At 50.9% G+C, this 11,914-nt stretch overlaps 1 protein-coding gene across 3 annotated transcripts; it reads right to left on the bottom strand.

Annotated features, from left to right (window-relative positions):
* Window positions 1-2,023: 2,023 nt before the first annotated feature.
* Window positions 2,024-11,454, bottom strand: TXN2 (thioredoxin 2). Of its 3 annotated transcripts, none has more exons than XM_084205677.1 (4): window positions 11,348-11,454; window positions 10,638-10,822; window positions 9,535-9,658; window positions 2,024-4,772 (listed from the first exon to the last, which is right to left on the bottom strand). In XM_084205677.1, exons 2-4 carry the CDS (start codon window positions 10,820-10,822, stop codon window positions 4,656-4,658), a joined length of 426 nt encoding a protein of 141 aa, XP_084061803.1. In that variant the 5' UTR covers window positions 11,348-11,454; the 3' UTR covers window positions 2,024-4,655. The 3 variants fall into 3 exon arrangements, with proteins under 3 accessions (XP_084061803.1, XP_084061804.1, XP_084061802.1); XM_084205678.1 differs by lacking the exon at window positions 11,348-11,454 and adding an exon at window positions 11,218-11,292; XM_084205676.1 differs by having other exon boundaries at window positions 2,025-4,772; window positions 11,318-11,366.
* Window positions 11,455-11,914: the final 460 nt, after the last annotated feature.

The raw sequence follows: 11,914 nt of genomic DNA, 5'->3' as shown, positions 1-11,914 counted from the left end.
CCTGTCTCACTTCCCATTCTTGGGCAAGGGACCCTTTGCCACCAGGAAGGCAGCCACAGGGTTTCTCCTCACTCCATTCCCACTGGGATGTGGACAGATGCATTTTCAGTCTCTCCCTGTAGGCCTCTTGTTGTCACCTATTTGGCTCCTCTGGTCCAAGAAATTTGGGCTTCCCCCTGCTGCTCCTGCCTCCATCCTTCCCTGGCTAGTAGAATGCACAGAGAGAGAAAGTAAGCAGGCACGGCTTAGCACAGCAGCCACCTCCAAACTGCATTCAGCCTGTGGCTACCACCTTCCTGAGAGTTGCAGTCTTTGGTTTTTGCCTGCAAAAGGTTTTAACGGGAAAAGTGTTGCTAAAGTTACAGAGCCGCTGAGGCAGAGAATCCACAAAGCTCGCAAAGGTGCCCCACATCCTTGAAAAGAGCAGGACATGGCAGAACACCACCCCTATGTGGTGATGGGCAGTGTCCTGATTTAGACTGGGACAGAGTGAATTTTCTTCCTAGCAGCCAGTGCAGTGCTGTGCGTTGGATTTAGTATGAGAATAATGCTGATAACATACCAATGCTCTACTTCTTCCTAAGCGGTGCTTACTTTAAATCAAGGACTTTTCAGTTCCCTATGCTCTGCCAATAAGGAGCTACCCAAGGAGCTGGGAAGTAGAGCTGATCCAAACTGGCCAAAGGGATATTCCACGTCATAGGCCATCATCCCCACAGTATAAACTGGTGGAGTTATCTGGAAGGAGCCAGTCACTGCTCAGGAAGAGGCTGGGCATCAATCAGCCAAATGATGAGAAATTATATTGTGCATCATTTGTTTCTCTTGTGTTTTCTTTCTTTTAGTAGTTTCCCTTTTCATTACAAGTATTTTTATGTTATTCTTATATTTTACTTTGTTCAAATTATTAAACTGTTCCTGTCTCAACCTTTGGTTTTGCTTTTTCCCTGACTCTCCTCCCCATCCCGCCAGGAGAGGTGTGAGTAAGCAGCTGCCTGGTACTTAGTTGTCAGCTGGGGTTAAACCACAGCTTGAGCCTGGGTGTGTTGCAGGGGCAGGTAAGGAGGACAAGAGACTGGAACAGGTGATCTAGTCTGGTTTTGGTTTGGAAATCAAGCCTATGGTAGCTTTATCTTATCTTTTTATTGACTAGACTATTGCAGCGGCTGTTATTCTTTAACTTGCAGGAAACTCACCGCAAGTACTTGCCACCATTTAAGCAACAGTTTTGAACAACACTGAGTTTAACATTGCTGCTAACAGCCTTGCAGGGCTGGAGAATTTAACTGCTGATTCTCTCTGAATCCTATAATTACTTACTTGGATGAGAAAAATGAGGTGTGTGAGGGGAAGCTCAGAGTGATTAACAAGCTGTTTGGGCCAACAGCCTGGCTGGACTGGTGAAAGGCCTGCCTAAGGCAGCATCACTGGGGGCCACTTCCCTGTTGACAAGGAGCTGGTCTTTGTTTTCTTCTTTGCACAGGAGGAATCGTATTTGTTGATAAAGCAAAGGATTTACTGGCCAGGCTGCCAAGGTCAGACCTCACTGGGAAAAAACTGGCCCAAACTATCCCCCTTCAGAGGACTACATATACACAGCCCACTGTGTGCTGCAAGCCAAGCAACCTGAGTTTTCCATCCTCTACCAGCCCTTGAAGCTGGTCTTGGCATAGCACCTCTAGCAGGGAAGATGGCAAACCTCTCCCTCCCTCCTTGCAGATATTCACTATGAGCCAGAGCAGCTGGAGATTAACTCAGAGTTCAGCAGGGAGGCACAAACATCTTGGGGAAAGGAGCAGCTGTGCTAGGGCTTGATACAAGTGTAAAGCCAACAGAAATGAATGGAAAACCTCTGCTTGCCTGGAATCAGGCGCCTTGGACAAGACTGTGAGACAGAGGCATTGTGCCTGACCCTTGGGGGAACCTTGGCGTTGGGTTCAAAACACGCATAGGGAAGAGATGTGGGCTTAGCTGAGTGTTGCTCCCCTTGGGAAGGCACTGACTGCCACGTCCTCTTTAAATAGAAACAAAGAACATTAAGAGCTGAGAAAGCTACTGTTAAATAGACAGGCTTGAGTAGGAGAGAGCAAATGCTTGACAGATCAGAGGAGGATTCAATGTGCTTAACTCCAAAAGGGAAAACAAACTTCATCCTCACTGGAGAAACATTCTCCCAGCTGACATGAAAAAACAACTACTGCTGAGGAATTACCCTTTGCTTCAGTTTCCTTCAGTTGGGAAAGACCAACATGACATTCAGGTGGCATGAAAATTGCTGTGCAACCCCTCTTTAACCACTACATAAATACACTGCTGGCACTGCTTCCTGCTTGCACCTCCTGTTATTAACACCGCTGTGGGAATCCCTGAAGCCTTCCCCAGCAGTTGGCAAACATGGAGCTGAACTAAAAACCTGGCAAAGAAAATACCCTTTTACTCTGAGTCCTGTCCTGTGGTGGAAAAATTGCAGGCTGCTTGAGGAATCTCAAGCTGTCCCCAACCCTTCTTCCTACTGTCCACCTGTTACACTGTTCTGAAGGATTCCCACAAGGCACCAAGTACGTGGGTCTTCAGCATTTATCTCAAAGAAACAGTTGTGGCTTTCACATAATGCACCCTAAAGTGTGCTGGCACTTTAACAGCTGAGTGACACTTTAGCTCTGCTTTCCCTTAGAAGGAAGCAATAAAATAACTATTTTATACTGCCCCTTAATTACACAATGCAAAGTCACTGTGTTTTTTCCTGTTCTGTAGGATGGTAAGGCAAGAAGGTTGATTATTGTTGGGTATGTGACGCTGTTCCCCTACTTTTCCTGCTTGTGCAGGAAAATGGAGAGTCTTTACTAGAAGTGTTTATTGAGCAGGAACACTGAAACTGCAGGGGAAATTGCCCAGACTGAAACTGAGGAGATCAGGAGCAGCACAGCCTCTGTGATCTCTGGAATAAAATTAAATGCCAGTTTTTATTGATTGTAACTGACCAACAGTTCTTTACCAGATTACATTCAAGTGACATCACCTCTAGTAGCATGCCAGCAGTGAGATCAGCCCAGCCCCAATGGGAGGCACCCACCTCAAGAGACCAGTACCACCTTGTGCTGTGGCCCTGGCTCCAGGGGGACAGAAGCAGCTGGGAGCAGGGATGCCAGCCAGCAGCACTGCAGTTGCAGCAGGACTTGGATCACCACTCCCCTGGTTCCTTCAAAGGTCATAAATTGTTACTGCAGAAGTGCAGAAAAAAAATTTACCTGTTTGCTCATATACCAGGGAGGTAAAATGGAGCAATGCCAAAGCAGATTTAAGACTGACTGAAGGAAACAGAAGCTGTAGCAAAAAAAAAAAAAAAAAAAAAAAAGAAAAAAAAAGAAAAAAAAAAGGCAGCTTGTACATAGTTATTAAGCATTTACAATGTTCTCATGCAGCTTAGATAAGCAAGCTGGAATTGAACAGTAGTCATCAGTGCTGGTGCTATACTCTGCCTGCAAGCTCAGGAGGAGGCTGGGAGCATTCAGAAGCCAGGTTGACAGGAAACAGGTGTATGTGAGGAGGAGGAAGAGGTTAGAAGGGCTGAAGGCTGCTCAGACAGAAGCCCACAATCGGTACCCTCAGTCCAAAGGTCAGGGCAATTGAAGTCAAAAGGCTGCCTTCTGGCAGGGCTCACCCATGTGACCACATTTAATTATTCACAACGGGGACAGGGAGGCTCTCAGGCTCCACAGACAGGGGAGGGGTGAGAAGAGCACAGGGGGAGGGAGCACAGCTCAGGTTCCTTGTGTGCAATGAGCAGCTGTTCATCTGTGAGTGACAGGTGAGTCCCCCCTCTGGCCCCCTGGATCCAGCAGCACACAAAGGGGGTCCTACAGGCAGCACTGAAAGCCCCATGGAAGGAATCCCCTATTTTGTTTTCAGCACATTACCTTTTAGTAGGGATCAAGTCATAACCTGCACTTTCCCAACCCATCATTAGAAACTGTGCTGCTGATACTCCCAACTCACCTCTCTAGACAGACAGATTTGTGATAATCAAGTTTTACTTTCCCAGTAAGACAGCAGTGACTGATAAAAAGTTCTCTATTGCTGCAGACATACAAAAGGAGATCTATAAAATACTTCTCCCTATTTTCTCTTATTAAATTATGATGGGAGCCCATGGATTTGTGGAGGAGTTGTACCTGTCCCATCAACACAAGGACAGAGGAAGAAAGAGACAGGTTTCACAGACAAGGCAGAGGCATTCTCAGCTTTAAAGGAACCCACCCAGGGCAGGTATGTACCATCATCTTGCAGGGAGCAGCTGCCCTCTGCTCTGGGCTATCAGATGTGAGGCAAAGACAAAAACATTCCTCCTCTTAACTCAGCAGCAGCAGCTCTGCACGTCAGCTCTTGGCTGATAAACACAAGCTCTTAATTCCAGCCACATTCCCAGTTTTGAGAAAAAGCAGCCCTGCTCCTCAGCGCCCTTTGCAACTACTGCTGCTCACGAGAAGGGGGAGAAGGAGGGAAGGGTTAAAACATTTTCCATCTCCTAAAAACACCAAATCAGAAGAAACCCCCGGGTTGTACAAGGCAGGCAATTGACCTGCCCTCAGCTCTCCCAGGCAAGGAATGCACAACATGGACGTGTCCAGAGGCAGAGGTACAGCCACCCTTTTACTTCAGGCTCCAATGAGTTTCTTGAGGAACGCCTCCAGCTGATCCTCGTCCTTTATGCCCACAAATTTATCCACAACGTCTCCGTTCTTCATAGCTAGCACAGTTGGCACTGCTGATACCTGGGGCAAGAGAAACAGGGAGACAGGTGAGCAAAGCCTGCAGGAAGCCACCTGCACCTAGATCTCCCAATGGAAGTCTAAGGGAGCAGCTACAAGGGAGCTGAGCATGTACTGCTCTAGGGTAAGATGTCCACTTGCAAAACAGGCCAGCTGCGCTGCACGTTCCCCCTCTCTGCACTGACTTACACCACTCTACTTGAGATAAGGCTGAGCTGCTTTTTGAGTTTAAATAAGACCCAAATGTTTAAAGACAAAACCACAATACAAAAACCACCTCCAGTACAAAAGCTTCTTCTCATCCTTCCCTTTTGTCCTCTCATAAACGAACACACCTAGGACACATCTCAGACATAATCACCTCAGGACATTTTATGGCCAGGGTAGCATCAGACTGGACCCCTGTTCTTCTCCAGACAGGACTGGAGGTCTAATCCTAACCTGCCCCACCATTGCACAGGCAGATTTCCTGCTCGTATTATGGCAATGACAATCCCCTCCAAGCCTTCTTCCTTTCCCCACTTCTGTTTTCAGTTATTTATCTGGTCACAAACTGCTGGTCATTCAGTGCAGATTCCTGATGATTAGGTAAGAAGTGAAAAAGTCCCTCTGACCAGAGATAGCAGGCAGCTGTGCTGCTCTGGGCGCTGCTTTTTTAGCTCAGAACAAAGTTTGCTGGGAATTATCCAAGAGAATAGTGTTGGAAATGACAACACTCCCCAGGGACTTGCTGGTTGACTGGTGACAGCAGAAACCCCAGGGACATGACTGAAAGAAGGAACAACCAGAGCTTGGAGAGCTACAGCAATGGAAGATCTGATCACATTTCTGACCCCCACAGCTTATCCCTGCAAAGTCTTCCCCCAAAACACATCCTGTCCTTATCTTGCCCGCTGACTCTCCTCCAGCCTGCAGGGCCTTCCCAAGTGCACTGCCAGCCCTGCTGCCAACAAAGATCTGTAAATCCCTCTGGAAACCCATCAGAGGACTGGCTTTTCTCCCAGTGGGAGCCTGAGATGAAAGGGACATTTTGTCTTCCCTTCCCACCCGGTCCCAGCCGAGCAGTCCAGCGTGGCTCCCCACAGTGTCCTTCAGGGCTTGTGCAGTCTCATCTGAAGGGATGGGAGCGTCGGGGCTGCTCAATGCACAATCTTCAGCTCCTCCTAGTGACTGCAGGGAGTAGATCCAGAGGGCTTGGGCCCCAGCACCGGCGATGGTGCCAATACATTCCCTTGTGATTTTGAGAGAGAGAAAAGATGCATTGCACTCAGCTGCTCCGTCCCTGAGAAGGCAAACCTCCACTGAGCCTCCCTCTGGTTTGCACAGTGGGTTAATATCGAGCAGAGTTGCTCCAGTCCTATCCAAAAAAACCAAGAGCTGGCCCCTGTTAGGTTCGGGGTGAGAAACAGGCAACTCTTGGAAGCTCTACAGAGAAGCAGCCAACACCATGTTGCCAGGCCCTGCAGGCTGACCAGTGCATCCGCGAGTTTCACATGGCCTTGATTCCTCTGCCTCTTTCCCTCTTTGTGCAGGTGACCAAAATCAAAGTAAGAGTGGAAGGTCTGGGGCTCATGCTGCAAAGCCAGATGAGAACTGGGGACACAAAGCAACTTTCCTCTGCTCAGAAAACACAATGTTTTTGTCAGCTTCCTTCCTGCCAGATGCACCAAGGGCAGCCTGTTAATGGAGCATGTACTTTGTTTTGCTGGTTGAGAAGCAATTATCATGGGAATTTCTAGAATGTAAAGTTGAGGGCACTTCTTCTTTTTTTGGGTCCCATCTGCACTTAACCTAAACAAACTTTACTCCTCCCTGAAGAGTATTTCTACAGAAAAAATCAGTCTGCTTTTCATTAGTGTTGACCACACAGATAAACAAACAAACATGGCCATCCAGGTTATTCCTGGCAATACCCATACCAAGGGAATCCTCCCCCATCTGAAACTTTTATACAAGCTCAGACACCACACAACAGAGCAGGAGAAAGGATTTCACCCAGGCCTCTGAGTGAGGAGATAACAGCATGGAGCTCCACTGATGAATGACCACCTCTGTACCCAGCAGCTCTCCTGAGCTGCCCACCCACAGTGGCCAGAGAAGGAGCTGCCCTTTCCTGGTCATCACACACAGAGGCAAGTGGCTAAGGCAAGAGATGAATCTAAAGAATTTTAAGAGACTGCAGATAAACAAAAGTATTTCTTCTCCCTTTCTGCTCTTGAGGCAAGAGGTCAGGAGCTGGCTGGAGCAGCAGAGAAAGGCCACAACCAGAGATGAAAGGTATTCGATTAAACGGGGAGTCCCCAGAGAAAACACTTTTGTGCTGGGCACAACAGGACAGGGAAGGGCACTGGTGACATTCCTAGCTGCAGGAAATGCATCCGTGCTTTGTGCTAAGCTGGGATGGCTAAGAGCCAAGGGCTTGTATAAAGGAATGTGCCAGCATTCCTCAGCTCTTCCAGGGGCCTCCCGCTGCCTCCCCCCACACCAAGGAGACTGCTGAAGAGGACATTGTGCAAGCAGGCAGCAACCTGGGGGTGCATGTGTGCGTGGGCAGGGGAATAAACATGGATGGAGTGAGACTTCCTGGCAGCTAGTGAAGGATTTGTGGGGGTGGCATGGACACTGAAAACCCCCAAACAAAGACTTCCTCAGCGTGCAGACATCTGATCCCCTAAAGAATGGCTTTAAAACAAATGTTTTCTGATCCCCTCTAAACACCACCTGTGGTTTTCCTAATCTCTCACAAACATTCTGTTTGATCCCTCTTTGATCTGAACTTGGTGCCTTCCCATCAGCCCTTACATTTCTCCTTAGATGGCAACCTCCTAGAAGATGAAGCAAAACCAAGCACATGCTCAGCACATGAACAAAACTTCTGCCTCAGAAAGGATGCTCCAAAATTTGAAGATCTGAGCACAAAATTCTCCCATCCCCCTACTTGTTTGCAGCTATGGTACTTGCAGACAGTCTGACAGTGTTTTAGCCACGGGGATAATGGCCAAGACAAGACACAAATGCATCACTCCAAAAGTGGAGGAGGGCCTCTTGCAAAACAAAAGCTTCACCATGTTTGTATGTAAGGTTCCTGAATGAACTGCTAGAAGCTGACCCTTCCCTGCAGCCTCAGTCCTAGCTGCAGGCAAACACGCACAGCAGGCAGTACTCCCTCAGCACCTGTGGGGAGGGGACACACAGTACATCATCAAATATCACCAAACCTGCACAACTTGGGACTTTCAGCCTCTTTTCACAGACCTTCTCTGCATGCACACACCCTGCTTGTCGTTTTCCACTCATCTGAGATTATCCTCTTGTAATCTCAGCTCATTCCATCTACTGGAAGGCTTGGAACAATACGTGAGTTGAGCTAATAATCTCTATTCTCTTTTCCTTAGCATGGTTGCTACCAGAGCTTTCCATACATCTATTAGGATTTACACACTTTCAGATCATCACTAAAAACACCTCATCCTCTTCAACTTCTCACCAGCACCCTCTGAACTATGCAGCCTTTTGGGCTTGCAGCAGCCAGCCCTTCTCAGGAGCCAGCAGCCATCTTCCTTGGCCTGGGGTGTATCTGCCAGCACATCTCCACCCTGGAGAGCACCGGAGGCTCTCGTGCTGAGCTTGTGGGAACTGCAAGTCATGACTGTGGCCACCAGCTGTGTGGGCACTCCACCACAGCAAGGCAGAAAGGTTTCCCTGGGGAAAGAGTGGGAGGGAACAAGCTGTTCCCACTTCCCTCTCCTTCTGGCTCAGCAGGGTGCAGGAATGGCATCTTCTCCAGGCTCAACAAAATGACAGCTTGCTCAGGAGATGGTTCACACTTTTCAGGGCAGCTTGAGGAGCTTGCTGTGCTAGTCGTCACCCTGGGAGCAGGACTTCATCTGCAGAGGGGGAGCAGATCCATCTGCATGATACCCAAGTGAAAATGAAGCATGTTTTTCCCCTGTAAAGCATTAACAGCAGGATGCCCCAACTCCATGGGCAGAGTGGTTGTTTGTGAGGACAGACAACAGAGGCAAGCACGGCCCTCAGAGGGGCTTTTGCGTTTCTTAAACTACCTAACCACTGACAGAAGGGACAAATAAATGAATCATGTAAACTAAAGTCATGGCCTTCTCCAGTCATTCTGCTCCTTCCTGGGAGAAAGGCAGTACAGGAAACACATCCAGAAGTAATGTCACACTGTAATGTAAACACCAAGGTCCTCCCCTTTCAAGAGCAGGACATGGGCTCCTGTTTTTTTCTGACCTGGCTTCTACCTGTCCAAACAAAACTCACTGTGCCTCCTTGTGCTGCAACTTCAGGATGGGGATGTTATGACCCAGTTCAAGATCCTGAGCAAGGAAGGGAAAGAGAGGACAGGCTGGTTGCACAAAGAACCATGTTCAATAGCACGGCAGAGTGGGGCTTGTAACTTCACGATCTTGCCCTGCACCTGAGCAGCCCAGCTGACAGCAAAATGCCATGTGTACTCCAGGCTCCTCAAGGTCCGGGAAGTGTTTACACTCTCAGACACCAGCAAGGCCTAGAGAACACCTCCCCGCAGAATCAGAGGTGGTGATGTTGGGCATGACCAGCAGAACTGGAGCAGAGCCAAGCAGCAAAATCCACCTAATGACAAGTGACCCAATGGATCAAGAACCCATAGGCTCTGGGCTTCCCCTCCCCTCCAATGCTGCTGCTGTGCAGACACAGCTCTCCTTAGGGAGGCACGTTTGCACGGCCAGCCAAACAAAGTCTGTGCTCTTCCACCTCCTACCTCGTACTCGATAGCGAGGTCTGTGTGATCGTCAATGTCCACCTTGGCCATCAGCACCTTCCCCTCCTGCTTGGCCACCAGCTTCTCCAACCTGGGGCCTAGGATCTTGCAGGGACCACACCACCTGATGGAGCAGGAAAAGAGAGGGCACATTAGGAGAGGCAGGTGCAGCCATGGAAGGCATGCTGGTACACCAGTGCCTTTACCACCACTGCTGTTCCACTCAAGAGCCAGCCTGGAAATACAATTCTTGAACCATGGCTTAGAAAAACACTTCTCTCACAAAGGAGCTGTCAAAGGTTAAGGAAGCTCTGCATCCAGTTTCAGGCTTCAATTAATTGTCCTCTCCTCCCTGGATGATCCCAACTAGTGCTCACTTTGGTTTTTCAGTTGGTTTACTTAGAGCAATAGTTTTTTGGCTGCTTAGTGTTCTCTTTGCCCCAATAAAGCTGTAACAGGCTCACATAACAGTACCAGAGGACTATGAAAATATGTGAAAAATCCAAAGATAATCAGTATTTAATAGAGCAGATAGCATCTAGGAATATTTTTCCTGACAGGTGGGTGACAGCATTTTTAGTGATGACAATTGCTGTCATTGGTGTCACATGGCTGTTATTAACAGCCACATAAGGACATTTGCTATAAAGAGCCTCAAAACCATGCAGCTTTAAGAAACATGGAATGATACACCTTAACAATGGTGAGGCACAGCGAGTGCAGAGCTCTCCGAGGATGTTGCATCCATGAAGCCAAATAGGGCAGATAGCAGAGCTTTTTCCTGAGGCCTCTTTTGTAGGATGATGCAACACTGGGCCTGGGGTGACACCTGAGCACTTGGAAGGTGCAGCTATGCCACCCTGGGGAATGCTTTCCTGGCACTCCTGTTTGACACTGCTGCAGGGTGTAGCTGTGAGGGGAGTCTTCATGGATTGAGCCTAACGGCCAGAAGCATCTTTCAACACGGGACTCCACTGCTTGAGAAGCCCTCAGGCTTGCCCCTCCATGGTGAGCTTGGAGTGCCACCACATCAGAAAAGTCACAGGGACACACCTGCACGGGTGGTGGTGGAGAGGGGTGCAAGAGCCACGAGTGGAACTTACTGTGCATGAAAGTCCACCACAACGGGCTTGGGGCTCTTCACCACCCGGTTCTGGAAGTCGCTGCCATCCTGCACGTTGAAAGTGTTCCTGCGGCCGGCTGAGGTGCCAAAGGCCCTGCCGTGGGATGCCAGGGGCCCCCGCGTGGGGAGCGACAGCAGCCGCTGGAGCGCCAGCCTCTGGGCCATCTGTGGGGAGAGTGGTTGGTGGGGCGGGTGCACGCCACGGCTGGTCCCACTGCAGCAGCGCCCCGACCCGAGTCCCCGCGGCAGGACAGCCCCCACGCCAGGAGGAGTCCAGGGGAGAAGCTTATGGGGTATGACGTGGGATTGCTTCGGCCCCGTGCCCAGCCCCTGCCCCGCTCTGCAGCTCCAGCCCAACGGGCACGGGGCGCCCAGCTGGACCCCGCCTCCTCCCCGTTTACAGGAGACAGCTCCAGGCACAGGCTCCCCGTTTCGCTCAGCCCTGCGGAGCAGAGCTGCCCCCACGGCCCACAGGGCAGAGCCAGGCCTGCTCCGACACCGCAGGGCTCCTTCAGCCGATGTGCCAACAGGTGGCACAGGGCCCCGGCCCCCCAACCCACAGGGGAGAACAGCCCCAGACGCCGGCGCCCCGTTGCTCCCCGAGCCCGAGGGCAGAAGGGCACGGCCGGGAGGGCCCCGCTCCACCCGCCGGGCCCGCACCTTCCCGGCGCGGAGGTGACCCGCACGCACCGAGCTCCCGCCCGCCTGCGCCGATTGGCCGCCGCCGCCGGAAGGCTGCTACGGCCGGGCCGGCCGCGCTCCCAGCCGATTGGCAGCGGCCCGAGGGGCCGGGCACCTCCGACTGGCTGCCCTGCCTGTCCTTTAGGCCGCTTCGCCCCGCTGACGGAGGGGCTGGTGGGATGTGTCACGTGGGGCGAGCCCTCCAATAGGCGCAGCGGGCGCAGCACGAGCCGCGGCGCGGCCCCGGTGCCGGTGCCACTCCCGGTCCCTGCGGCTGGCGGCTCTCTTCAGCTTGAGGCTAGGCAAAGCGCTGCGAGCTTCACCTGCTTTAAGCTTTCCTGGAAGTGCACAGCTCTACAGTCCCCCAGACAGAAATTAACTCCGTTCCACAACGCGCCCGCACGGGTAGGGCACCGGGACCAACGTGCACCCCTACACTGAGGGGTGACCACAGACCAGCGTAGCCCATGCCACCCTCTCCAGCTGCATGTGAACAGGCACTACCTTCCAGCAGCAGCATTGCTTGCAGAGCCCACCCTTCTCAAAGAGAGCAAGAACTCCTCTGTCACTTCCTTG

This window comes from Fringilla coelebs, assembly GCF_963513975.1.
Source record: "Fringilla coelebs genome assembly, chromosome: 5".
Classification (NCBI taxonomy): Eukaryota; Metazoa; Chordata; class Aves; order Passeriformes; family Fringillidae; genus Fringilla; species Fringilla coelebs.
The sequence above is the reverse complement of the archived record's forward strand: the minus strand, read 5'-3'. Positions and strand labels throughout refer to the sequence as shown.